The sequence below is a fragment of the Leucopleurus acutus genome (genome assembly GCF_964270905.1).
Source record: "Leucopleurus acutus genome assembly, chromosome: 2".
In the NCBI taxonomy this organism is placed as follows: domain Eukaryota; kingdom Metazoa; phylum Chordata; class Mammalia; order Artiodactyla; family Delphinidae; genus Leucopleurus; species Leucopleurus acutus.
This window is the reverse complement of record NC_139143.1, coordinates 95,825,638-95,852,815: the sequence shown is the minus strand read 5'-3', so window position 1 is coordinate 95,852,815 and position 27,178 is coordinate 95,825,638. Positions and strand designations below refer to the sequence as shown.

At 47.4% G+C, this 27,178-nt stretch overlaps 2 protein-coding genes across 7 annotated transcripts in view; one reads left to right on the top strand and one right to left on the bottom strand.

Moving 5' to 3' along the window:
- Positions 1–6,183, top strand: part of CEPT1 (choline/ethanolamine phosphotransferase 1) — a 36,494-nt gene extending 30,311 nt beyond the window's left edge. For all 5 annotated transcript variants that reach the window (XM_082833074.1, XM_082833072.1, XM_082833076.1 and 2 more), the window contains exons 6-9: positions 3,317–3,448; positions 3,926–4,084; positions 4,579–4,704; positions 5,300–6,183. In XM_082833074.1, coding sequence (XP_082689200.1) covers positions 3,317–3,448; positions 3,926–4,084; positions 4,579–4,704; positions 5,300–5,419 — 537 coding nt within the window. In that variant the 3' untranslated portion in view covers positions 5,420–6,183. The remainder of the gene's footprint in view (positions 1–3,316; positions 3,449–3,925; positions 4,085–4,578; positions 4,705–5,299) is intronic.
- Positions 6,184–8,663: 2,480 nt separating this feature from the next.
- DENND2D (DENN domain containing 2D) lies at positions 8,664–26,653 on the bottom strand. 2 transcript variants are annotated; one of them, XM_082864386.1, is made up of 12 exons: positions 26,516–26,653; positions 21,555–21,730; positions 20,629–20,741; positions 19,502–19,571; positions 18,712–18,789; positions 17,489–17,629; positions 16,107–16,255; positions 13,559–13,736; positions 10,688–10,729; positions 10,192–10,276; positions 9,625–9,864; positions 8,664–9,145 (listed from the first exon to the last, which is right to left on the bottom strand). In XM_082864386.1, exons 1-12 carry the CDS (start codon positions 26,571–26,573, stop codon positions 9,069–9,071), a joined length of 1,407 nt encoding a protein of 468 aa, XP_082720512.1. In that variant the 5' UTR covers positions 26,574–26,653; the 3' UTR covers positions 8,664–9,068. The 2 variants fall into 2 exon arrangements, with proteins under 2 accessions (XP_082720512.1, XP_082720513.1); XM_082864387.1 differs by lacking the exons at positions 20,629–20,741; positions 21,555–21,730 and having other exon boundaries at positions 26,516–26,600.
- Between the last annotated feature and the right edge of the window lie 525 nt (positions 26,654–27,178).

The following is a 27,178-nucleotide window of genomic DNA, read 5'->3' as shown; positions in this document are numbered from 1 at the left end:
AACTACTGAGCCCGTGTGCTGCAGCTACTGAAGCCCACGTGTTCTAGGGCCCATGTGCTGCAACTACTGAAGCCAGCGTGCCTAGAGCTTATGCTCCACAACAAGAGAAGCCACCGCAATGAGAAGCCCACGCACCACAACAAAGTAGCCCCCGCTCGCCACAACTAGAGAAAGACCATGTGCAGCAACAAAGACCCAATGCAGCCAAAGATAAAAATTAAAAAAAAAAAAAGTAGTAGTAGACTAAACGTGTAATAAACCAGGAGACACCTTCTGGAATCCAGTTAAGGCAAATGGTGGGTGTTACTACAGGTGAAGTTTCAGAATTCATTAGGTAGAACTGAAGACTTGCTATATAGTGTAATTTATTTGTATCTCATTCTTAAACTAAAAGACTTAAGTAGTGGCTTTATACTTAACTAAATCAGACATTATAAACAGGCATTCCCACATTCTTTGGAAGGAAGTATCTAATCTCAAAATGATACTTTCTGTTTCTGCTGAAATTTACAAAGCCTGTAAGAATATTTTATTATGCTCATAAGAAAACTTGTCTAACAGCTTAGTAACTGATACTCTGCATTAATCCAAACGATTAAACCAAAATCTGTGTCCATTTAATCTGGTACACCTGAGAATTTAAGATTTTTTTTAATCTCTGAAAAATGAACTACATTAAACTGATATTATTTGGCTACATAATTTTATGGCATGAATCCAGAGGATTTTACCCTAGCTGTAGAGCAGACACCATGACCCAAGGGAGTTCTTATTCTTCCCAGTCTCAAAGACCATTGACATTCTGGGTAGGCCTGAGATAAAAGTGTTTTTAGTACAGCTTTCTGGCTGTTTCTATAGAGTGGATGCACTTTGATCACCCTGGATATGTTCCAGGAGGATGAGGACAGAAAGAAAGATTGGGAAGGACAATGTGTCCACCCTCCTTGATCTTGAGTGTGAGGTGAAAATGGCAATAATTTTAATACTTTTTAAAAGTGATTGATCAGTGCTGATTTTTAAGTGATCACCTGGTGAGACTTGGGGTTCCTCTGACTTCCGCTTTCCCTTCATGTTGCCTCATTTTGTTGTAGCTAACTTCCTTTTTTCTTCTTAACGTGACGGCAAGGTGTGTCACGTATTTTGAAATACGGTAGTATTTCAAAAAAAGACATTCTATGTAGAGAGAGAAAGGGAGAACATCTTAATCTATTTGATAAGTTTATACTGAGCACCTACAATATCCAGGGTTCTAAAAATCAATTCAAACATAAACCTACGTTCAGGAGCTTATGTTTTGGTGTATGTAGCTATCATATATGACAGAAGTGAAGAGGGCCCTAAGAATGTTTATGATTCTTTGCCCCTACGTCTATAGCTTGCTTACTTGGTTTGTGGTCCAAGCCATTTACTAATTTGCCTGGCTTTCGTAATGTTGCTGTTTATCCTTTGTTCTTTCAGAGAGCAAAAATTTCCATGATCCTAAAGCATTTTCACCAAATTTTAAACACATTTGTGATGCAATGCAGTTCAATTGTGGCACAGATTACTGCTACACTAGAGTTGGCACTTGTTTAGTGCCCTGGCCTTAATACAGGCATGCCCCTGTAATGGATTAATGCTTCACTTCTTTTGAAATCTAAGTGAGTGTAGTATTTCCTCCTTTGCCAGACAGGTCCTTTGTCTTTGGAGGGAAAAGGAAACTAGACAGAATATTGAATTTCAGCCAGGTGCATCAGACTTAGATTGTAATATCCTTAGTTTTCTGAACTGGAGCAAAAAAATCTCTTGGAGTTCAAAGCAACCATGGTGTTGATTTTCTCCTTTATTGAAAACAAGCTCTGAGTTTGGACTGTAGGGTTTGGAGATCAGTTAGAGAAGGAAGGAGACAATTTAAGATGCTCCGTGAAGTTCTGGGCTTAATTTTTAAGTTGACCTATTTCATTTTAGAAAATTAAACACTGCCACAGTACAACTTGAAATTTGAATTGTTGATTTCCCTGTTTTTTTAGACTGCAGTTTTGCAAGAGGTCATAGAGTTGTGTAATAAACTGAGTTCTTGAGAGTTTTAAAGAAATAGAGTAGCTAAACATTAAATTTTATATCTATCAATTTTACCAGGGTTTTATACATACAAAAAATAAGAAGTGTCACATTCTTATTTGATTTTAAAAGTGTAAGCAGATGGCATCCCTAAAAAGTGTAGACAGCCCTGATTAAAATGTCTTCATTGTAAGAACTCATTGCCTATTAAACTACTGTGGGCTTTTGGAATTTTATTCCTAGGGTCATTTGTTTCACTTAATAGAATCTATCATTTTACTATTCCTTTCTTTTCAGTCCATATTGGACAAAATTGGAGACTTCAGAAAAGCTAAAAAGAGATGTGCAGAAAGAAAGAAAATCTTAAATGATTTTTAGGATTTAGTATTATACAAGTGTATTTAATTTTAAATGAGGTATATTGTGTTCACAAGGTTAGATACATGATCTCAAAGCACTCAGCCCCCCTTACTTTAGGTAAATCAATTCATATTTTCAGTATACTGTAAAAATTTATTATTTACTTCTTCTGAAAAGTAAACATATGTTAAAGTTTCGGATTCACAATTATAGAGCTGTACCTGCTTGGGTGTGCTTCACATATTTTTCGTCCTGTCCCTGAGTTTGCTCTGCTCCAATCAGAATCTCTTGACATCAACATGGGAGCTGTTTTTACTCTTATGTGAAGCTACAATTTGAGATTACAGAAGCTCCTTGAATATGAATGCCTTCTTAGTTGCTTTCTACTTTTACTAGCTGGCTGTATTCTAACAGTTTGGAATTGGGAATTCTCTAGTTTGCAGATTTTTTAAATCTAGTTGCAAATATTTCTAGTCCTTTATGCTCCATGCTTTCTCTCACAACAATTAGTAACGAATTACAGATTTAGCAGTAGAGTTCAAAAAATGCACAAAGATAAAGGAAAAGTACACTTCTTTTATTAAAAGGCCAGAAGATAGCCTGGTTCATTATTGCCAGATTTCTGGGATGCATTAGGTGAACCTTATTTAGCTATGACACGAGCTAATAAAGTTGGATCAGTTATTTTTTTTTAAGTTGGTATCAGAAGTCAGATTAATTTTTATGTAGTCTCTCATTTCTTGAGACTTTATATTGTTTATAATGGAAAGGTTAGGGAAACTTCCAACAATTTAAGTATTTACTAAACTAGAAGGAATGGAGAATATATCAGAATATGAATCAAATGTTTGCTTTGTTTTCTTATTTTGATTTATATATATATATATTAATTGTTTTCTCTCTCTACCCATTAAAGATTCCAGTGCTGAATATTCAAATGAAAATTTTTCCTGCGCTTTGTACTGTAGCAGGGACCATATTTTCCTGTACAAATTACTTCCGTGTAATCTTCACAGGTGGTGTTGGAAAAAATGGATCAACGATAGCAGTAAGTGTTTCTTAAGATTTCCAGTGATTATGCTAGGACTTAGTTTTGTAGTCACTTTGTTTTTCATTTGAATTGTTATTTGAATTAATTAAAATCATTGTTAATTGAGAATTTCCACTTAGTCTTAAAAAAACCCCTGAAACGTCTCAGTTTTATTTACACATGTATACATTTATATGCTTTTATTTGCATATTTTTTGTGCATGCACACACTTTTATACACACACATATATATATATATATTTTTTTTTTAAGTGCGATCTGCTTTGTAAAATGTCTGCTCTCTTAGGTAAAATCCTCAGTTTGTGCCTAACTAATCCATGCTGCTGCTTTTCCTTAGCTGTTCTGGTATTCAGTTATAAAAGCTGCTGGCTCTCAGACACCGTGAGGTTCTTAGAAGTTCAAGTTGATCTGTCTTCCATCAAGCAAATCGGTATAGAATACCACTAACTCCTCACTTCTCTTTACTCTGTACAGGGAACAAGTGTCCTTTCTCCTTTTCTCCATATTGGATCAGTAATTACATTAGCTGCAATGATCTACAAGAAATCAGCAGTTCAGCTTTTTGAAAAGCATCCCTGTCTTTATATATTGACATTTGGTTTTGTATCTGCCAAAATCACCAATAAGCTTGTGGTAAGCACCAGAGTTTTTGTCTGTTTTCTTTTTAACTTTCATCTTATTTTGGTTTTATGGCCATAGTTTTCATTTCATAATTTCCTAAGCAGTTCTAGAGTTTGCTGTCCTCTAATCAAAATCTCTTGATGTCAATATGGGAGCCATTTTTACTCTTACATGAAGCTACAATTTGAGATTACCAGAAGCTCCTTAAACCTCTACGACTCTTCTTTCTATCCACATTCTTCATTCTCATTCTTCATTCTCATTCTGTACACTCAAGGCTCCTTGTGAAAAGCATATTTAGGGGGACTTAGTTGGCATGGTATATACCTTCGGTGTATAGCTCTCACACCCACTTTTTGTTGTTGTTTTAGTTTTGGAAGTTCAACAGATATTGCTAAAGAATTCTTGAAACTTGATATTTGATCACAATACTGATTTACTGTGTAGCTCACAATTGCTTTAATATGGAAATGCCTGCCTACATCACCGATTCTCTTTATTCATAGGTGGCACACATGACTAAAAGTGAAATGCATTTGCATGACACAGCATTCATAGGTCCAGCACTTTTGTTTCTGGACCAATATTTTAACAGCTTTATTGATGAATATATTGTACTTTGGATAGCCCTGGTAAGTTTTGTACTGTGTTCTATTTCATGATTTGAAGGTTACTTGTTTTCTGTTTCAGTGGGCCAGTCCTGAGAGACAGATTGTATAATTGTAATGATTTAGAATACTAGAAAACCACATTTATGGGACTTCATGGGAGTTCCTCATGGCTTCACCTTTGAGTCATTTTTTGTATTATTCTTATTAGTCCTGCCTACATCCTGGCTCATAAATTCCATATTTCTAACTGTAAAGCAGGAGTTGGCAGACTACAGCTTGTGGGCCAATGGCCAGTTTTTGTAAATAGTTTTATTGGAACACAGTCATGGCCATTCATTTATGTATTGTCTGTGGCTGCTTTCATGCTACAGTGGCAGAGTTGAGCAGTTGTGACAAAGAGAGTATGGTCCACAAAGCCTAAAATATTCACTAAGTCTGTTGCTCCTTGGTGTAAAGGAAAAATCTTTGAGGAAATTGAGTTATTAAATTTTATGGAATTGAAGGTAAATTTCAAAATAAGAGAAGAAAGAAGCCTCTCCTCTTGGCTTTCAGGAATCTTAGGGATGGCCTAAGCAGATTCCTGAGAATCTAATAGTATCTTTTTTTTTTTTTTTAGGTCTTCTCTTTCTTTGATTTGATTCGCTACTGTGTCAGTGTTTGCAATCAGATTGCGTCTCACCTGCACATACATGTCTTCAGAATCAAGGTCTCTACAGCTCATTCTAATCATCATTAATGATGTAATTGATGTTATAGGAAACTCATGTTTTCTGCCTGAAAGAATCTGAACATATTAAGGAGAATGGGGTGGTTAAGAACAAATATAATTTATAGTAACCAACGTTATATATAACTTTTATTCTTTGTTATTGGTAACACTCCTTAACTATCCCTGTGTGAGAATGGGAGTTTCAAGTTCCATCCCGTAAATTGTACATGTTGTCAAACAGGGTTGGCCCAAGAAAGCATGCAAGAAAAAAATGCCATGTGTTTTGTAATTATCCTGGATTCATAGTAAAATTGTCATGGGGAGCAGATCCCCAGTGGTGGAGATTTCTAATGTAGAATATTTGCAGGCCAAAAGATGGTTGCTTTATAATTTTAACAAATCATCATCTTTTAGTGACGTCCTTGTTTAGTATCTTCTCAAGCTTTCTTTACTGAGGAGCTCAGCTTGTGGCACAGATATATCTTGTGAGGTGGAACCTAGTGATAAAGATCTTGAATTTGGATTGAAAGGTTTCCTATCTTTACATTATTGAGGAAGTCATTTTTTTTATTGCTCAAGAAATGGTATCTCATGGGCTTGGGAAATCCTGTTAGCATGCATAATAATGTGGTAACTTTGTCGATCCATTTTATTTTTTTAAATAAATATATGATCTGAAAGCCAGTCTTCTTCTCAGTTTTATTCAGTGGAAAGATAAACTAAGTTTTAATGTCGTTTTTAAAATTTTTAAGCAAAATTTATTTCTGTTCTTTAATAAATGAGGAAATTCAGTCAGCTACATCATCGTTATGTGTCCTGTGACCTTTCTATTTTGTATAAAACTGTTTAACTTAAAACACAGGAGTGCTGGGCCTCCCTGGTGGTGCAGTGGTTGAGAGTCTGCCTGCTGATGCAGGGGACACGGGTTCATGCCCCGGTCCGGGAGGATCCCACATGCCGTGGAACGGCTAGGCCCGTGAGCCATGGCCGCTGAGCCTGCGTATCCGGAGCCTGTGCTCTGCAACGGGAGAGGCCACAACAGTGAGAGGCCCGCGTACCGCAAAGAAAAACAAAACAAAACAAAACACAGGAGTGCTATGTTCATTTTCCCTCTTGGTAGATTTTTTTGGTTGTGGTTGTGTCACCCTTGAGATTATAAATCTTTTTTTCCCTTTGAGAAAACAGAATCATAATCTTAAAAGTCCAGAGGGGTTTAATAGTCACCTGGTCTAGGAATCTCAAACCCTTCCCCCAGATTTTTAATGAGAGAGGCTTGGGCCTCTCTAGGCAATTATTGAAAATTTGCACTCTCCTTTTCTCGCTACTCAGTATCTGTACAACAGTTTGAATTGAAAACCAGGTGTCCTCAGTAACTATAAACCAGATCTGTTTCCATTGTATATAGTTCAGTTGCTTGAATGAAGAGGGAGACAAGCGGAAAAGGTTTAAGCTATTGACTAAAATGAGGCATCTTACTATTGATTTTTATTTATACCCTGTTTCCATAATCATGGATACACAATAGCTGTGCTGCCTTGCCTGGCAGCCAGAACTCTTCCTTGCACTTTTAATGATTTCATCAATTCCATGTAATCTTGATTAGCAATGACTGTGAAACCTTTCATTTCTTTGCTAGAATGTAGCAGGAAGGGGAAGTTTCTCACTGCCTTTGCTTGCTAGCAACTTCTCCAGCATCTGGGGTAGAGAAGTACATACAGGAAAATGCTAGGGCGGATCAAATGTTGCAAGCTAGGACAAAGGAAAAAGAAGGAGGGATAATTAACTAAAGTTACCTCATTGTCTTATTATATTAGATAGACAGAGCAAATGTTAATTACCTACAGTGGAAATTGAGGTCTGGAGAAGCTCAATGGCATACCAGTGTCACAACAGTTACTCCTTTTCCAAATAGGTACTAGAATCCAGATCTTCTGAATCCTAATCCATTGTTCTCTCCTACACCACACTAGGTTTTAGTGGGCTGAAGCTACAAACTGAGATTCTAGAATCTTTTTCAGTGTAAAGGAAATCTGGAAGACGTTCAGGTATTTGGTGTGCTCTGCCTTCAGCTCTAGATAACCATCTGCATCATATCAAGTGTATGTTTATAGTAAACCTCAGCTGGTCCTAATTCTTGTGATCATATTATATATGATTTTGATACCTGGTTAGGTCTCAAAATCATCTGAAGAATTTTAAAAAATACAGGTTCCCAGGTCCTATTGCTAGAGATATTTGGTAGGTTTGAGATGGGGCCTCATATTTTCATAAGCTCCCCAGGATTCCAGTCCTTGTTAAACCTTTTGAGTTACAACTAGGCTTAGGAACCACTGTCATAAACTACCTAAAAAGGTGCAATGACTCTTGGAAGCTGTGAAGAGTAGCAGCATAGTTAGGGGTGGCATGTGGACGGAAGAACATGTGCCACCTGCAGTAGGTCTCTGTGACCCTAAAATAAAATTATATTGGCTTTAACTTCAATTTGGTAACCCTAGTCCCCATCCCACCCTCCAACAACATTTGTGTTCTTTGTACAGAATGCAGGGGCCTCTGAGGGCCACACTCACATACACACATTAAAAAGATGGAATTTTTGAAAAACAAGATGCTTCTAAAAGTTTCCCATCCCTTACAGTGTTTAAACAGAAACCGTCCATAGAGATACAGAGGGAAGATGGACCAGGTGACTACTAAACTCGTTTGAACTTCTAAGATTTTGATTCTCTTTTCTCAAAGAGAAAAAACGTCAATGCGGGGGATCCCTCTACCTTTAGCTAAAGAGTTGAACTGGGCTTCTCAACATATTGAAGTTGGAAGTAGGATGTCTAAAATGGAAAGTTCCAAACTGGAAGTGATGGGCAGACAGACCTATTGATGGAAACAATGTAGTGTTCTTCACTGGCTTCTGTCAACTGAAATTCCTACCCTCAAGTTACTCGACTGCAAATGCTTCACTCTGGCTAGCAGCCTTTCCTCCCAAGATTCTGGAAAACACACCGAACTAGAACCAAGAACTGCTGCCGTGTCCCCAGTGCGGTTGCTGCTTTTACCAGTATCCCTCACCCTTCCTATTAGAAGGCTCTGCCGACCCCTGTAATCCCACCACTCCAAACACAGTCCCAGAGTTCTGGGCACTATTGCCAGGTCCTCTACTTCTAGCGCAGTTTATTCTCACATTTATTGCCTTGTTTTCCTGGTTTTCTCTCCATAGTGGAAGCCAGAGATACACATTTAAAGAACAAGAAGATTTTCATCTTTATTCTTATCCTCACATGTCCACAGACCTCTTCTTTTATGTGGAGAAACTGAGCCTTTGGGCCACAACTGCTTTCTCTGTTGAGGATTTTGTAAGAGGTTCCTGGAAGAGGGCAGTTACAGCAACTTGTAAGACTCTACAACACCTCTACTACTGTCTCCTGCCCGGTGTCACCTCTGCAGGAAAGGCAGCTTTGTGCCCAGCTCTGTGAGCACAGAGGTCAGAGCCTTCCAAAGTCTTGAGAAAGCTGATTCCAGGGATCCCAAACTCAGGACACCAACTTGAAGCAAGACCTGGTTACCAGGACTCGGAAGAAGGCTGTGGATTCTGGGGGCTGAGAGCTTCACATCCTACCATGCTGGCAGGGGCCAAAGTCCACAACTGGCCTATAGGTCTAGTCACTGCTGTTCACCACAGCTCTTATTTCAAAGTCTTTTCCTTTGGTTTCTTCTGTTTCTTCCGTTCCTCATATTCAAGTATTTTCTGTTGGAAATAGCCTGTGGGTTCAGATACATGTGTTAAGAGACATCTAATCTGGCCAGGCAGACTTAAGATAAGCTCAGGAATGAGGGTCAGGAATATCCTCTCTGCTGCCCACGCTCCCAGACTACACCCACATTCCTGCCAGGATGCCCAAGCCCTCACAGGTCTTTGGAGATACAGGTATTTGATTTGGCCCCAGAGGGGGCCTAAAACAAATAATAATTAGTAGGAATTAGCTCCAGACTAAAAGGAAGAGCATGCGGCCTCCTGCTGGCTGATGAACAGAGCAACTTCTGCAAAGTATCAGCCCAGGAGGCATTTGCTTAGGCTTCAGCTTCTTTCCTTCCAGCCCCACTTGGTAAGATTACAGCTATTTTTGTGGGCCTCTAGAGAGAAATGCTCTTTCCTCCCCTCCTCTTCATCGTAGGGCCACACCTGACTTGGAGGCAGTGGCCCTCTGGGCTTGGGTTGATAGGGGCCTGTCACTGTGTACCTGCAGGAGGGTTCTTGCTCTTCTCAGCTTCCTGGATGAAAAGGGAAAAGAGCTGTGTCTTCACAAACTTCTTCACAAATCGGCGGTTGGCCTTGGAGGTCAGAGCCTTATAGAAGCCCCGTTCTTGGAAGTGGCCTTGCCCATTTGCTTCCCGCTTGATGTAGGAAGCGTAGTGGCCCACAGTCTTGACAAAGAACTGCACAAAAGGGCCTGAAACATGCTCGTTGATTTGTTCAGAAGCTGCAGGGAACAGAGACCATCTCAGGATAGTGGAAGGATGAAACTACCCACTCTTACCTCCAGTGGCTTTCTTTGCAAGCTGAAAGCTCTTGGAGAAGGGGTGAGGTAGGCTTCATAACTACTGATTGACTGATTAAAATGGAAGACTAGATATGGGTTCACCATTGCTTAGGAAGAATAAAATCTCATACTTGCCCTAGAATCAAGGCCTCTGGGACTAGCCCAGGACTGCTGAGTGAATTTGTTTTAGTTCTGGAAGGGAGTTATTGGGAATCATGCCCTCAAGCTCTTAGGAGAAAGCCAAAATGAGAGGAGCCTAGGACTTACTCTGTGACCCCTTGATCCCCTGACCAAGAGATTCTAAGATGTCCTCCTGAAGCTTGGGTGGTAGGATGTCTTTTTCATCACCAACCTAGGAGACGACAGAGGTGGCTCAGAGGTTAAGCAGTCAGGGGGGAGGTGTGAAGTGAAGTGTTGGCAGAGAGTGTGAGGTGGGGATGAATTCTACACCCCACTCTTCCCCCCACCCCCAGAAATTGGCCACATAGAAGAGAAGCAACAGAAGCTTTGACTCTAAACACTAGTAAGTTTCTCTATCCCTCTGGTACTTGGTTTATATCCTTGCCCTAAAGGCACTAACACCGACTGCCTTGTGAAGTCATCTGTCTTTGTCATGGGCTCCTTGAGAGAGGAGAGATCTTGTTAGCATGGATTCTCACTCAACAAAAGTACTTAAAGTTTGTTAAAGTAAGTGGAACATCAGTGAGACTAGAGCAATTGAATTGGTGGTGGGTCTGCTGGGGATCTGAACCCAGACACTTACTGACATTAAGAAGGTTCCTTCACAAAGATTCACCAACAGGACCTGAAAAAAACACAAAACAGCTTGATCTCTTCCCCTTTCTCCATTTCTGCCTGTGGTGGTAACTTTCAGCCCAAGTAGCAATAAAATCAGCACCTTAAGTTCTCATTTCCTGTCTGATAGTCTCTTTTCTCACCACCCCCTCTTTCCTGGGAAAACGGTGTGAGGGTGTAGGAAGCAGGAAACAGGAGAGAGCTGAGGAAAATGGGACAGACAATATGGGTAAACCATAGCCAGTCACTCCCTTAATGAAACATTGATCATGGTAATGGCTTCTACATATGCAACATTTAGTACGTGGCACACATGGTGCTTTGCACATTTTATCTCATTTAATCTTCCCAATGCTCCTGTAGAGGCAGGTACTGTGCCTGTTTTGCAGATGAGGAAACAGACCCAAAGCAGCTAAGCTGCCTGAGGTGATACTGCTAACAAATAGGACAGTTTCCAAGCCGAGGTTGTGCTGTCCTTGGGACTACGTCTTTCTCCCGACAACTCTCCTTCAACTCCCTTCCCTCTGGTCAGCTTTAGGACAGGGATGGACATCTTTTGATTCTTTTAACGCTCACAACAACTTTATGTACAATTGCCTGGAGTTCCGTTTTTAAAACTCCCACAGGGCTCTGGGCCTTCCAGCAGGAAACAGCAAGAGGAGGAAATGAGCCCAGGGTCAACAGGAAGAGGGAAGGAAAGGCAGTAACCTGTGTCTATAGGCTGCAGGTAGGACAAGCACAGGGCTGGAACTTGGGAGACCTGAGCTCTAGTATCAGCTCCATCATTGCCTGAGAGGCCTTCAGTCCAGACTAGAGATGACAAATAGGCATCCTGCTGGTTGGATTCCAACCTACAGATCTGTTTCTTTTCGCCTCAGAGAATTTTTAAATAATTGAATTTAGTTTCCAATATTTAAATTGGAAAATTTCACATAAAATTTGGATTTGGGGCTTCTCCTGAAAAGTCAGGCGCTCTAACACTGATCCACATACAGATGGAACTGAGTTACAGCTGCCCCCTTTAGTCAAGGCCTGTGCTCAGCAGTTTGTCATAATCCCCCGAAGCCTGTGTTGGCCATTTAAATGCCTGCTGCCTCCCTCTTTTCAGTTTGTGACCCTTGGTCTCGACAGGTGGGTGAGTGATCCCTGCATGCTCCCTTCTCCCAAATAAAAAGAAAGAGAAGAACTAGGAAGTGTGCCAAGAGACAGAGCAAGCACTGTAATTATCCATTGTTGAGGGAGAAAAGTTGAACTAGTTCAGGCCTGAAACCACTTGTATACATAGGCTCAGATGCCTTCACTCAGGGCAGGCTGTTTACTTCAGGGGCTGGGAGGTAAGACTGTGTGAAGAAATTTTTTGTGAAGTTGTTCCCAGAAGTCTTTCCAGTACTTGGAAAGACTGTCTGTCAAGCGTTCCCTTCCAGAGAGTGGACGTGGGGAGTCAGGGAATCCCCCTCCCCTTCCCTGGCCCCTAGCCCTCTCCCTTCCTCACCCCCTGCCCATTTCACGGAGCAGCTGCAGAGGAATAAAATAGGCCAAGGCTCTTAGAGAGCAGGAGCTGGAGTCTGTGTAGCCTTCGGGTGTCTTCCCGCCAGGCCAGTGGAGGAAGAGCCACAGCTGAGGAGATAGAGCTGTAGCATCAGGAAGTTTTATAACTTCTGGGTATGGGGCATTTTAAGTCATTGCTAAACATGGGGCTGATACTCTGTCCCAGTTAGTCACAAGGCAAATACTGGCTCAAAGGGCATGTGTACTCAGCAGTCCTGAGGAGGGTTGAGCGGGCCAGCAAAGCAAGGAAGGGAAACAGAGCCTGCTTCTTTACCTCCCAGCAGCACTCTGTGGAAGAAAGGCTTTGGTTCTATCTGTGCTAGATTCCATCCTTGCCTGTGTGGCTTCAGATAACTCAAATGAGTTATCTGGACCTCAGATACTTCTTATGTAAATGGAGGAAGTCCTCCCACTAGGGTGGGTTGCAAGCCTTCAACAGCTTACTTCTAGGCCCTGCCTCTCCCCTTGGTAGGCCCTTTGTCTACACAGAGGGAGTCAGTGGTTAGCCCGTGCGGACAAACCGAAGTAGCTCTTCTGGCTTGAACTTATCATCATGTGCTATCTCTTGAAAGTTCCTATTGACAACTCAAGCAAAGCACATGTTTTGAGTTGTTCTTCCAACACTGGAGATAGATTTATGTTATTAATGCCTATTTTCACCACTGATCTTTCTGGTGTATCTGGAGGCACTGCCAAGAAATAAGAAGCTGACAGAGATCAAAAGGAATTTGGACCTCTATCCTCATTAGCCAACTGAGCTCTGAGCTAATCAGAAAGATGACCCTTGCTACAAAAAAGCTGCATTTTCAAGGCTCGTTGTTTGCAGGAAGGCTGTGTCAGTTCACTTCTAAGCACCACACCGTGAACAGCCCCCAATGGGGTGTGTGTTGTATAGACCAGCTGTTGTATAGACCAGCTGTGCTCGTCCACTCAGAAGAAAAATGGGACACCTGGGGCCTGCTCAGTAGGACTAGCTGGCCTAGGACAGTCGGGTGAGCCCTGAATAAGCCACGTGCTGCCCCTTAAGCCCAGGGAAATCATTCAGGAGGAGGGAGCAGACACTTATTGAGTATCAGCTATATGTCAGGCACCAGGCTAGGTGCTTTATGCAGAATTTTTCCCCCTAGGATCCCTAGGAACTGAACACTGTCATTCCGATATTACAGATGAGGGAGCTCAGGCTTAAAGAGGTTAAACAACTGCGGCAAAATCACCCAGCTGCTAGTAGCAGAGCTGGGATCGGGATCCGGGTCTGCCTGGCTCCAAGTCATGCCCTCTTCTGGCATCATACCTCTTCCATGGGGCTCTCCATAACCTCCTGCCGAAAGCGCATTTGGACTCCAACCATGAAGGGAGTGGGGCAGCAGACAGTGGCCAGAAGGCTCTCGGGGACAACAGGGATGTAGGTGTGGGCCCAGCTGAAGGGGTAGAGCAGCGCCGCAGCAGCATGGATGCACTGAGACAGTGTGCTGGGGACAGGGCACAGAGAGTGAGAGTCAGAGGGGCCTCCCTGCGCCTCCACCCCCAGGGACCCACCCCTACAGCCCACCACTGACAGCAGCTGCTCATGCTGCCTGTAAAAGCAAGTCTGGGAGCCATGCCAGTCACAGAGCTTGTGACTACTTGTAGCTGGGAGGAAAGGTACAGAAACTGGGAGGCTGAGGCCCCTCTCCTCAAGGATGGGGCCTCTATTTGATCCTTTTCCCAGTTAAGTCTTCTCAACTCACTTCCGGGGGTGGAGGTGGGGCCGGGGGAGTGACTCTAAAGAGGGGAGGGAAGAAGAAATGGCTTCATTGTTCGAGTCCCTTCTCTGTGCTTACCACTGTGCTAAGGATGTGGATACCAGGAAGCATAAGACTGGCTCTGCTTTTAAGGAACTCAGTGTAGTTAAGGAGACAAACGTGTAAACATTGGGGTGCAGCAGAGAGGTCAAGCCTGTTTCCTCCTTATGTCTCATCCTGAGTTTAACTCTCACAGCTCCCTCTGGCCACTCGTGGTTATTTCAAGTTACCGGGTTGGTGCCTGAGTTTGCTTGGGAAATTCCTGGATTCCAGGAACCTCTGACCAGCAATTCCTACCTGGAAAGTCCCACAGAAGTGGCTCCTCCACCCTTCCCAACGAAGCATTCCCTGTGTAATTATTGCCTAAGTCACAACTCGGGCCCAGCTCCCCCCAATCCCTCCCCCCTTTGCCCCTCCAACACACACACACAACTCCCCTTTCTGTCTTCTCTATTCTCCACTGGCTTTCATGGCTCTTCATTTCTCCAAATTACCCCAAAGCCAAAGCCAATCAAAACACAGATGCAGAAACCTTGTTTCAGCTCTTGGTATGGAGCTAGCACTTCCTGAGTTAGAAAGATGGAGTCTCTGAGAGTCTCGCCAAGGCTTAGGCTGACTGGAAGTCCCCTTCCTGCCTGAGTTGCAGAGATCTGAAACACTCAGTGTAGGAAGGAAGTGGGGAGTGGTGGAGTCTCCCTGAAGAAAGTTAACGCCTGAGAGATGAGTCTTGCCGGCCTTTGCCCATGTCCAGGCCAGAGTCCCCTTCACTTCCTAAACACTGATCTTAGGAGGAAAAGGCCAGAATCCCAGCTCCAGCTGTGACAGAAACTTCTCAGTCCCCTACAGGGCAGAGAGTAGAAGAGCTACTTCCAAAGCAAAAGATTACACCACTTTCCACAAGGATTGGCCTACAACTGGTGCCTTTTTGGTTATCACTGATTTTTACAGAATTTTTAACCCACAGACCCCCATTGCCTGCCCAAGCTTCCTTTCCTCTAAAACCCATGACATTCACCTGGCCCTCTGGCCTAATATTTGGGTCCCTAATATCCTTCTCTTCTTCTTCCCTAAAAGATAAAACCAGGGTTGTCAGCCCAATATAAGCAGCTTTCTCCATCCCAAGACATAAATAGGTCAACCTTCTACTGTCTTACGATTTTTCTCCCTTCTCTATTCTGTCACACATCTCCCCATGTCTTTCTCAGACTTGAAGCCCCTAAGAGGTAGAGACCAAGACATGATATTATTCTGCTTCAACTATACACAGGGATATAGTCAACTATGAACTTATTATTAAGAAAAACAACTAGCACTTACCAGTGTGTGCCTGGCAGAGTGCTAGTTACCTAATGTGCATTACTTCATTTAATCCTTACCACACTCTTAGGAAGTAGCTACAGATCTCCATTTTACAGATAAGGAGATCATGACTTCAAGAAGTTAAGAACCAAACCTAAGGAACACCATGTAGCTAAAGGTAGAGGAAAAGAACTTGAACTTTGTTCTGCTGATTTCAATACCTGTGCTTTCTTTTCAAATGGGGATAATTCGACATTCCCTTAAGGTCTAGGACCATGCCTTATTTGTCTGTATTTTCCTGATGCTTGGCATCTGGTAAACAGTTGACACACAATAAGTGTTTGTTGAATGAGTGAATAAATGGACAAATGACATGTGTTTGCCACTAAGGATAGTGCGCTTGACCTCCCTACCACTATATGACTTCCTGCCCTGTCCTCCCTCAGCTTCTCGAGAGCAGAATCATGTCTGCATCCACCCTAACTGGTCTCCTCCAGGGCTGTCACGGGAATACTTCTTGTACTTCTCAGTGCTAAATCACAAACCTCCTTCAGGCTTAGGCAGTGATCAAGTTTGGAGGCAGAAACAGGAATTATAACAGCTATTTTCTAGGCTTAGTGCAGATCAAGGCAGGGTGGCAGGAGGGTGGGGAGCACACAGGTCCTACAGCCTGATTTCCTTCGAGAACCCTCTGGTCTATTCCTTGGAACCCAGGGAGGCCAGTCAGTTCAGGTGACCCCGCTCGGTGGCTGGACCAACCTGAGACCTTCTGCCAGGAAGATGATTCTTCTCTCCAGCACTGCAGAGGCAAAGATCTGAAGAATCTGCTCAAAACTGAGACAGCGCAACAGAGAGCTAAAATCCACGTGCTCTAGGTGGGAGTCAAGGGGCCGCGTCAGCGAAATGAACTGTGGGGAAACCAGAGAGAGGGGGAGTCACCACACTGAAAAAATCGCACAAACCCCCGAAAGCTGGGTCTCTACCAGCCTCCACCCTATCTTCCCCAAAGGAGTACATCTGACCGTGCCTCCCCACTGCTAAAAACCCACCCATGGTTTCCCTACGCTCTGAGGATGACACTGATGTAATCCCCTACGTGGCCCACAAGGCCCGCCTCTCTCACCACCTGCCTCACCTCGCTTCCCCACGTCAACTCCTTTCCGTTCCTTGAGCATGTCACACTCTTTCTTGCCGGAGGTTCTTCCCTCCCTCCCCTGGGTTGCCTTTCACTCTTTTTCAAAAAAACTAACTTATTAGTTTTTCATTGAAGTATAGTTGGTTTACAATATTTTCTCTCTTCATTCTTATCCTCCTTTATGTCTCAGAGGCCTTCCTTGGCCACCTAATGCAAGGTGTCAACCTGTGTTTCTCATCATTTTCCCATGTAGCATCCTGTTTTCTTTTCAACACAATCATACAATTTTTAATTATTTATTTGTGTGTTTACTTATTTAAGTCTTTAGACTTTTAGCTCCATGAAGTCAGGGACCACATTCATTTTATTTACCGCTTCGTAGCCAGAAAATAGTCTAACTTGGTGCATAGCTAGCCTGCCACCCTTATTTTTTGAATAAGTGAACAAGCCTAGCCCCTCCCCTTATTCCGATCTGGGGAAGCAGAGGACACACCAGATTATCCAGAGTACCAGGGGTCAGGACTGGAATTCTTAAAACAACGTTCTACTTGCTGCTTTGTCTGCTTAGTGTCTTAAAACAATAGCATCCCCACTGTGGCATGGGTGGGGACTCAGGGGTGGGGATGTGTGATAAGAAAAAGACAGGTGGAGGCCATAAGGTAGAGATATAGGACAGACACCGGAAGATAAGTGAGGTAATGGGGAAAAGTGGCAGTTTGGCGGCTGGGGGCAAAGGCCATTCTAGGACCAGGAGCCTCAGCTTACACGATTTATTTATTATAAATAAAAGTCTTGGTGGCTTAAACAGTAAGTAGGTCCTTGTGAGCATCAGGTTGGGAGGATCAGAACATTGGGGTTTGACTTTCAGCTCTGCCGCCAATAATTCGAGCCAAGCCCCAGTGCCTGCCTGGCTCAGTTTCTGGTGAATGGGAGCACTGTGACGAGAGGTGCCCCAGGAACATGCCCCCTGCAGTCAGGGAGGGTCTTGTCCATTTTGCTCACCCACCTCAGTGCCTGAGTCAGGGATGAAGCTCTTGAGGGTGACGGTCTTCCCAGGAGCGGGGAAGGCTGCCTCTCGGAGGCCCTGCATGAATGGGTAGATGACTGCCATGGAGATCTGATGCCTCTTTTCCACTTCATCCAGGATCTGTACGGAAGAGGACCACGGGAAACATGACTCAAAGGGACGCTCCCAGGCTGGTAGCTGAGATCTCATGTGTGAGGCTGGTCCTGCCAATCCTTAACTGGTTCTTTCCTCCCTGGCAGAAACCAGTCTGCTGTTTACCTCCTGCGCAAGACCTGCTTTTGCTCCTAGCCTTCTTCTTTTCATCTTCTCTCTACCGATCCGTATTCCTTCCTTCTCCTAACATCAGCACGAGCTACCTTCCCCAGGAAGTCATTCTAGAGTAAACTCGTCATCCCTGAGGGTACCATGTTCATTTGTGCTAGATGGAGTGGGAGACTAGAAGCTGGGCCTCTTGGGTGCCACTCTGCCCTCCAACTTCCACCAGAGGCTCCCCAGGTCAAGGGATGGCCTTCATCCACAGAACCCTGCACAGATGAACCATCCACCCAAGCCAAGGCTGATGGAGTATATTACCTTCATCCTTCAAGGGGCCTGCCTGGGGCAGAGCACACTGATGCCCTTTTCTGGCCACTAAGACATGCCGCATCCATTCGGAAGGACTCCTCTCTGATCCCAACTCAGGTGTACTAGCACTCAAATTAGCTCCAGCAGAAGTCCTGGAGACCTCAACTTCCCCCTCTACCCTGGAAGGAGTCAGAGGGAGTCCCCCAAGCCCCGCTGTATAATTGTCTTTATATCTGTTTAGTATTCTGTCTTCTTCATGTATCATGTCATCTGAGCCTCACAGCAACCCATGAGATAGGAAGGTGAGGGATCATTACATGCATTTGACAGATGAGGAACTGGAACTCCCCACTCCTAACCTGGAGCTCTACCCATGTCCCTCTCCAGCTGCATTCTTACCTGACTAGACGGGGAGCAGTGGGCTTTCTGCAGGGGAGACAGTCCTCTAGCTTCAGTTCCTACTTTTCCCTAAAGCCAAGTCCAGCCCAATCACCTGTCTGCCTGAATCTCCCCAGGGTGCCTCGCCTGACCCCGGCTGTGGGGGAGGAGCACAGGGGGCTCAGGCAGGGCAGGCAGCCAGGTGGACCTGGAGGCTCAACAGGCCCAGCAGGCCCCAAGGAATCCCGTTCCACCCCTACCTTGGAGAACAAGCCGAAGCAGCCAATGCAGCTGATGATGCAGTACACCCTGGGGAGGCGAGGACCACGGCCGGCGGGCTAGGGAGGGACGGACAGGCTCCTTCAGTGCTGCAGCCTCCCCAGGGCCTCTATGCAACTGGGGCTGATGGGGCACAGGGCTGGTGGCTGGGGCTGGGGGATCCATGGTGAATGGTGGGCTGGAGGGAGAAAGACCTGGCTGTGCAGAGGTCCCACTCAGGGGAGAGGCAGCAGGGAGGCCAGAACGGTCACCGAAATCCAAAGAAAGTGGCCTTGAGGGGGGTGGTTGGCTCAAGGGCGAACACTGCCTGCATCGGCACCAACACTATCAGGGGTGAGCAAAGAGGGAGCAAGTGTGTTGTAGAGACGAGGAAACAGCTAGGCAGGAGAGCGCTATGAAAGTGACTTGAGAGCCCAACGACTGAGCTTCGTTGTCCAAATCCCAGGCCAGGCTGTGGGAGGCAGGGGCCAAGTCAATGAGGCCTGGATAGAGAGGGCGGGGAGCGGGTTAGAAGGAAGCTTCCCCCCGAGCTGGGGAGAGTAGAGACCAAAGCATGGCAGCAAAGGTGCCCTGGGTGGGTGAGGAGGGGTGTGTGTCCCCATCCTTGTGAGGTGGCACAGGGCACTAACATGGCAGCAGGTACTGGGCTGTGCTCTCTCTACAGCCACCTCTGCCAGGGAGCCTTGGCTTTCGCAACTGAGGCTTGAGCAAACCCAGCTGTGGAGCAGAACAGGATGCAGAGAGGAGGGGCCAGTTCTGAGCTCTACAAACCAAGAGGCGCCTGCAGTATCCAATCTTCCTGCTGCCATCCACGTTGGTCAGGACGAACGAGAAGGTCTCCCTGAGGAAGAGCAGACGAGACCTGGCTTACATTTGCTCACTACGTTCTTTTTATTCCTTAAGATTTATTTATGATTTATTTATTTATTTTTGGCTGCCTCGGGTCTTCGTGGCTGCGTGCAGCCCCTTCGTTGTGGCGAGAGGGCTTCTCTCTAGTTGTGGCGTGTGGGTTTTCTCTCTCTAGCTGTGGCACGCAAGCTCCAGGGTGAGTGGTCCCCGTAGTTGTGGTGCGAAGGTTCCAGAGCACGTGGGCTCTAGTTGAGGCATGCGAGCTCAGTAGTTGTGTCTTGGGCTTAGCTGCCCTGCGACATGTGGCATCTTAGTTCCCCGACCAGGGATCGAACCCGTGTCCCCTTCATTGTGAGGCGGATTCTTTACCACTGGACCACCAGGGAAGTCCCTGCTCACTACATTCTAAAGCAGGGAGGCAGTCAGCATCAGAGCAGGGCTGAGGGGGGTGAGGAGGGTAAAGGGGAGCTGCTGATTAATCCTGAGAGTAACCGTAACATCAGTAATTTATTTAAAGTGCTTATTGGTGTCAAGCTCTAAATGTATCATCACATTTAGTTCTCAAAACAACCCTTTGAAGTAGGTTCAATCACTATGCCCACTTTACAAATAAAGGAACTGAGACTCTGGGGGAGTGTTTCTCATCCAAGGTCATTCAACTCATAAGTGCTAAAGCCAAAACTTGAGCTCAGGCAGTCAAATTCCAGGACTCACGGCGTAAAAGGCTCTGGCATATAAGGGACTCCTTAGAGGCCAAAGGACTTCTTCTAAGTCCATCTTCTGCCAGAGGCCATCAAAACACAGTGACTAGCTCCTAGGACAAGTGAAAGAGCCTCGCCCTTCTGTTAGAAGGGACTGCTTAACCTGGTTACCCGAGCTCTCTTGCCTCGAGGTGTCCCAAGCAAGATGTTTAGAAATGAATCAACTCCAGCCCCTCCCCATCAGGAAGGAAGCTGATGAGAAATCCAGTTGACGGGGGGTGCAGGAACCCCGTGGTTCACCCTTCTCCTCCAATCCCAGATTCCCCCGTCCCAGGGCCGAGTGATTACCTGGGATACTCAGTGAGTGGGGCCCACTCATTCCCATCTGGGAAGCAAAACAAGGGGATGGCTCCCAGCAGCCGTTCCTCCTCCTCCTGTTGTCCCCGAAGCAAGTTCTCTCGCTACAAGGAATGGGAAAAGAGACAGGTGGATGTGGAGGTAGGAGCAGGTAGAGAGGGCTTGGGGGCTGGCGGCCTACTCTGTGCCCATCAATGCATAGAGACTGCATTCTGGGTCTGGCTGGAAGAACCCCAACGCTGAAACAGTCCCTCCCGGGCCAAGTCTACATGAACCTGAGTTGGACTTCAGTATCCTAAGGATCTACATAGTCAGGAAGGGGGCCAGGACCATGCTGAGTGCAGAAAGGCCCAGAGACCTCCTGGCTTCCTGGGAGGACCACATCAGAGAGTTACCGCATCTGAGAAGAGAAGCGGCCAGCTCGGTAGCCTCACTGTCAGGGTTAATGAGAAAGATGCCCTAACCCCACCCCTTCACCCGCTGCGGGACCAGACAAGAAGGAGTCTGATGCTTGGGCTGTGGCCACCAGCTACGTGCCTGCCCCACCCTTTCCCTCCCACCCACCCCAGGGAGGGGATTCCTGCAAGGACCTCTGGCAGAAGGTAAGCTTCTCTACAGAGAAGGGTGGCTGAGCATAGAATTTGGAAGAATTAGGAGGTCCCCCAAACAGCAGAAGAACTAGCCTAGTTTCCCAGCTAGGGAGCCTAGGTCGGTTCGTTGCAGACCTAGATTCTGCGGGTGATAAGAGAAAACAGGGCTGGACCTGAAGGAAACAGGAGCAGTGAGCTCAGGGCAGCTCTAGACGAGCCCCCGCAGGGTGGGGGGCTGGGGGTGGAGAGACGGCAACCCCCCCCCGCCCATCACCTCTCAAACACCCGAACCCTCTGTCCCCCATTGCCCCTTCCTTCAGTCCTTACCTTGGGGAACTGGTAGGTGATTGTGGGCTCATAATCATCCCCCGAAGGCCTTTTTTTGAGAGAAACCACGAGGAGGTATTCAAAGAAGTGCTGCCCTCCGGCAAAGTTGGGTAGACAGTGCTCCTGGGCCCTTTCTGGTTCCTTTACAACTTCCCCCAGATTATCCTGGGGAGGTCCTGAAACCAACACACCAGGGCCCACTGGTATCTCATTGATCCAGGCCCCGAGTGGAGGATGTGAGGCTCCAGTATCTTTGGCACTTCTAGGCCGTCATACCGACACCGAGGTCCCTGGAGCCTGCCCAGCACCTCAGGTCCAGGCACGGGATCAGAGCCAACTGGGCAGTTTCCGTGCCTGCCTGGGAGATTTGGAACCACCGGGGGTGGGGGGGCAAGAGGAGGAAAGAAGTCACTGATTCGGAAGCCAAGGAAATATACTGGGGAGGTCACCTGGGAGGCCCGAGGCCCCAGGGTAGCAGAAACTCTGCCTAAGTGAAACAGTACACCCCGAGTTGACTTGGACTCAAGAAATCGGAACAGGCCAAGGGCCACGTGACTGTGACCACAGGGCATGAACGGCTCTAAAAACCAACAGGGGAAACCTCCTGGCCAGGTCACATGGGGAACCAGGGGGAGGATGAGATATAAAAGAAGAAGAAAAAGAAGTATTTCAAGGAAGAAACAGCCCCATCAAAGAGGGTCACCCTGGAAAAAAGAAGTAGCTAATCCAGTCCAAACCTGCTCCGTGTCGAGGCAGCCAGTTGCGGAAGCGCCTGAGTATCCCGCCTACCACTTGTCTTTCCATCTTCTTGGGCCTGTAAGGCATGGAGTGCTTGCCTTTCCTCTAACAGACTGGCTACAGAAAACCTGAGAAGGCGGCTGCCGTTTCAGTCTCCAGCCACAACTCTATGAAGCCAAGCCACGTGCTGTCTTCCAAATAGGGGAGAGCAGTTTCCATCCTATGCACCCAATAGTGGAGCAAGGAGCCCGTGTGACAGGACCCAGAAAGGCAGCAGAACGCCTGCACTGACAGAGGCAGCATCCTGGCACTGCAGCTCAGACCTCAGCTCCTCCCAAGAGCCCTAGGGTGTGGTGAGAGAAAAGGTCATAGGCAAACACCTCCAGAGCCCAGCTGCTTCTGGGCTAAGGGCTTTTAATTCTGGGCTGAAGGTTGTGCAATGGGTTTATTTACAACCCCTTGACAGTGGAGAATGCCTTGCCAGTTCCAGGACAGGGATCTTATATCTCCATAACTGATTCCCGACCTTTCACTTCCTAACTCAGTCAATGGCAGCAGATAACCTCTGCATGGCCCCCTGCTGCACTCTGGGACTTCCAGGACTTCAAGGCTGCAAGCAAGAGCACAGGACCAAAAACTCCTCACAGCAAGGTTGCCCCTGCCTCCCCTGATTAAAATCAATAGACTTGACCTCATTCATTATTTAAGTGGAGAAATTGTTCTAGCAAGAGGAATTCCTGGATATCAAAATGAACCTAATCCTCTCCTGGTGGTGAAATAAAGAGCAAAGTCCATCTCTGGGTTGGAGAGTTCCTGATATCTCAGCACAGTCTACAATGGTGCATCTTTCATCCCCTGCAATATGTCCTAAGGCAAACTTGTCTCACTGGGACCTGTTCCGGGGCTCCAGCAAAGAATCCCTCCTCCCAGATAGGAAGCACTGACTTAGGACAGTCTCCCTGGCCTACAGTAGGGGACTGGTTGCATCAGTAGCCTGAGGGGCACTCAGTGGAGTGGAAAGCATCTGGGTGATCTCCACCCCACCCCCACTCCTGCTCAGTCTTTTTTCCTGGTTTGTCCAGGTCAACAGTTCTGCACATGCTAAGAGAGCAGAGCAGCTGGGCCCTGGGGCTCCAGTGATGCTGTGTCTGGAGGCTGGGGAAGAGAGACAGAATAGCAGTAAATCACCTGGGATTCTCACGTAAACCCTTGAGTGTGTAAATGCACGTGGTAAGAGAGAAAGACTTTTGCCAGGAGGCTGCCCCTAAGAGGAGCTAGAAGGCAAAAGCGTTTGGTGCCAGTGTCTGCCACTCCTGCAAAGAATTAATAGACCTCTGGAAGAATGTGTGGTGCTGAAATAGGGGACACAGCTGCTTGCTCTTAATAGTTCCAGACCTGGCTTCTGTGGACTAGTAAAAGCCAGTACTCAGTGGCCCAGCCATGACTCCTGGGGAGATCAAGGATCACAGTAAATAAGAATGTTTCAATCACTGTAGGGACTTCCCTGGTAGTGCAGTGGTTAAGAATCCGTTTGCCAATGCAGGGGACATGGGTTCTAGCCCTGGTCTGGGAAGATTCCACATGCCACGGAGCAACTAAGCCCGTGCACCACAACTACTGAAGGCCGTGTGCCTACAGCCCATGCTCCGCAACAAGAGAAGCCACCGCAATGAGAAGCCTGTGCTCCGCAATGAAGAGTAGCCCCCGCTCGCTTGCCTGCAGCTAGAGAAAGCCTGCATGCAGCAACAAAGACCCAGTGCAGCCAAAAAAAAAAAGGGAACGTTACATTCACTGCAGTGGTGAGAACAGTGACCTGGAACACTCGGATCTGTCACCACACCTTATCTGCAACCTGCACAGACTGGCTGCACAATCCTCGCCACCAATCTGAGAAACAAGCATCATCTCCGGATACAGATGGGGAAACCGAGGCACAGAGTAATTCAGGGACTATTTGGGGAATACAACAGAATCTGTCGGGGGTGGGAATGATGAGCGTTTCATGTTCACGCTCCTGCCTCCTGGGTGCAGTACACACCAAACATCCCACAGATGTGGATGCCTCCTGTTTGCAAAAGACCTTGAGAAGCAAAATCTTTTCCCTGGGCATTCCAGAACCTCAGGAAATGATTTCTTTCCCTAAATCCTTCGGGTTGCATTTTCAGCCCATTTCTTCCTGCTTTATCAGAAGAGCCAAGAGAACAGCAAAACTTACAATCGCAAACAAAAGGAGTTACTGGACTTTGGGGCTGAGGACCAAGAAATCCAGAAAAAAGTCTTCCCCCTTTCAAAGGGGGTTATCAACAGAAGAGAAAACCTCCATCACACACACGTTTAACATGGGTCTTCTCATTTAATCCCCGGTGCCCTAGAAAGGAATTATTATCCTGAATTTTCAGTTTAGGAGGGAGACGCCCTTTCTAGGGAAGTCAGGAGTCTGGTTACACGTGTTCCTCCACCAGGAAGTGCCTCCCACAGCCCTCTGACAAAAGTCCCAGAACCAGCTGGAATATAGGTGAAGGGACTTTCTGGAACCTTGATCTGGAAAGCTGGCCCTTCCTCTTCTAGCTCAGCTGCTCTCGACCCAGGACCACCACCACTGCCAACCCTCCCATCAGGATGATTTACACCCATGCGTGTGTGTATACACACACACACACACACACACACACACACACACACACATCCTCCTACCACACAGTTGCCTTGGGGCCAAAAGGGCAAAAGAGGGAGGGGGAAATTCCGGGAAAGGTGGAGGATAGTATGGAAGATGAAGAAGGCACACTCTCCTGCCCGGTAGGTGCCAGACCTCAGGACAGGTAATACTGGCTGCACATCTTACAGTCCCTCATTGTCATCAGGTACAGTCATCAGCCCTGTTTTGGGAACAACTGGAATGTTTCTTCTGGGCTGCAGGGAGCAGATCCCTTCCATTCACACAGCCGTCTGAGGGTCGAGGGAGACCAGGAAAGACCAAGCCAGTGCTCTCCAGAGAAAAGAGGCCACCAGCCCCACCCTGCATCTGCTCCTGCCACGGCACGCTCCCAGGCATCTGTCCCAACCCATGGTCTCTGACCTCTCCGCCTCAGTATAGGTGGAATGACCAGATAGATACTGGAAACCTGTGTTCAGGGAGAACAGCAAGGGCTAGGGGTGGGGGACAGGGGTAATGGCAGAAGGAGCACTGATTCCCCCCCTCCCAGGTCTCCCCAGCTCTGGGGCTTGGAGTAAGAGGGGGTCTCATTCAATCTTTTGACCACCAATGTTAGAAGGGGTGGACTGTCTTGGTATGACCCCTGCTTACTTTCCAATCGGTTCCCTTCTTCTCAGAAGGTGGGACCTCTGGACAAAGTATCTAAGGGTTGTGGCTGCTTAGCCATCGGGCTGGTCAGTGGTAAGCAGCAATAAATATGTGTTGAATGAATGAAAAAAGAATGAATGAATTCCTAATTCCCTTCCTTCCAAAGCCCAGCGCCCCTGCTGAGAAGAAAGGAAGCGAATATTGACTTCTAATTTAATCCGTACAACCCTGTACGGCAGGAATCATTCTTCCTTCTGTAATGGGGGACCAAGGGATAAGGGAGGCTTGCCTTGCCGGGTTCGCACACTCTAAGGAAGCAGCTGAGCAGGCTCTATCCCAGCTCTGCTCGAGGCCACACTCTCCAGGGCTCCTCGCCGCCCCTAGGGGAGGGAGGGGGTGACGTCGCAGGGGAAGGGCAGTGCTGTGGCCGGCGGCTGTGTGCGGGGCAAAGTCGCGGGCTCCCACGAGTGAAGTCCGGGGGCGGGGAGGCGGGGCAGCGCGGGGAGGCGGGCGGCCGGAGGCTGAGGCTGTGTCTCCCGGGCGGACGCCGCGGCCCGGGAGCTGCAGGCACCCTGCGGTTGCCCCACAAACTTCCTGGCTGGTAGGACACGTGGCCCCGGGGCCCCACAACGGTTTCCTTTGGCTGGCGACCTCCCCTTTGCCCCTGCTGGCGTGGCTTCTCCTCTGACCTCCGACCCCTTCCCCACCAGCCCGTTTCCACCTCTACCTGCGCCCCTTCTCTCCAGCTCACCTGACCCCTGCCCAGCACCCCCGGAATGCCCCCTCAGACTGCTCCTCGATCGATCGCGACCCTCCGCACCGCCCTGCCTTGGCCCCTCGTCCCCGTCACCTCCTGTCCTGGCCCGCGGTTCCCCCGCTGTGCCCGCGCCCTCGTCCCGGCGCGCCCCGGCCCGGCACTAACCCCCACGGCCGCGCTTCAGTCTCAGGCTGGCTCGGAGGCGGCGGCCGAGCCCATCCATGGCCCCTGGAACACCCGGCGCCCGCTCCCAGGTCCGCGCCGGCCCCGCCCCCCCAATGCGCGACCTCGGCTGGCAGACACTTTCACTTTTCCGCGGGGTAGAGGCAGAGGGGGACGAGCCGGGACGCGACGGCACACCTTCCGGACTCCGGCCCAACCCCCGGCGCACCTGGGCGGGCCCGCTCTTCCCTGGGCGCCGGGCAGGGCTGCGTGGGGTGACAGAGGGCGCTCAACGCGCGTCCGGGAGGGGCGGTGCCACCTGGCTCCCACCCTCTGTGGGGCGTCCCGGGAAGCTTGACTTTCCAAGCCCCGCGTTCCGCAAATGTTCGGGGTCGCCACGAAGTCACCCTTCGCCTCCGCGGCAAGCGCGTGTTGTGCCCTCCCAGTGGGCATCCCTACACCTTCCAGGTGGCTCGGGGACTTATGCCAGAAGGAGACAGAGTTTTCAGAGTCGGCACAGCTTTCCAACCTCTCCACTTCGCCCCCTGCAACTGCGTCAGCCTCTGGCCATTTCCAGATCTCTTGCTATATTTGTCCTTCTCCTCCGTGGGGCCCGTGCCCCTGCGTTGCTCTTTTCCCTATTCCACTCCCCCGACGAAAGGACCT

What these genes read in the sequence shown, in the direction of transcription:
- DENND2D (XM_082864386.1), bottom strand. Translation starts at nt 26,573, where the DNA reads ATGGATGGGCTCGGCCGCCGCCTCCGAGCCAGCCTGAGACTGAAGCGC. An exon ending in GATACTGCAGGCGCCTCTTG is followed by an intron (nt 18,790 to 19,501) that starts GTTTGTAGAGCT and finishes GTCCCTCCCTAG; the next exon opens with CCCGCCGGCCGTGGTCCTCG. An exon ending in GAGCAAGAACCCTCCTGCAG is followed by an intron (nt 9,146 to 9,624) that starts GTACACAGTGAC and finishes CTGAACCCACAG; the next exon opens with GCTATTTCCAACAGAAAATA.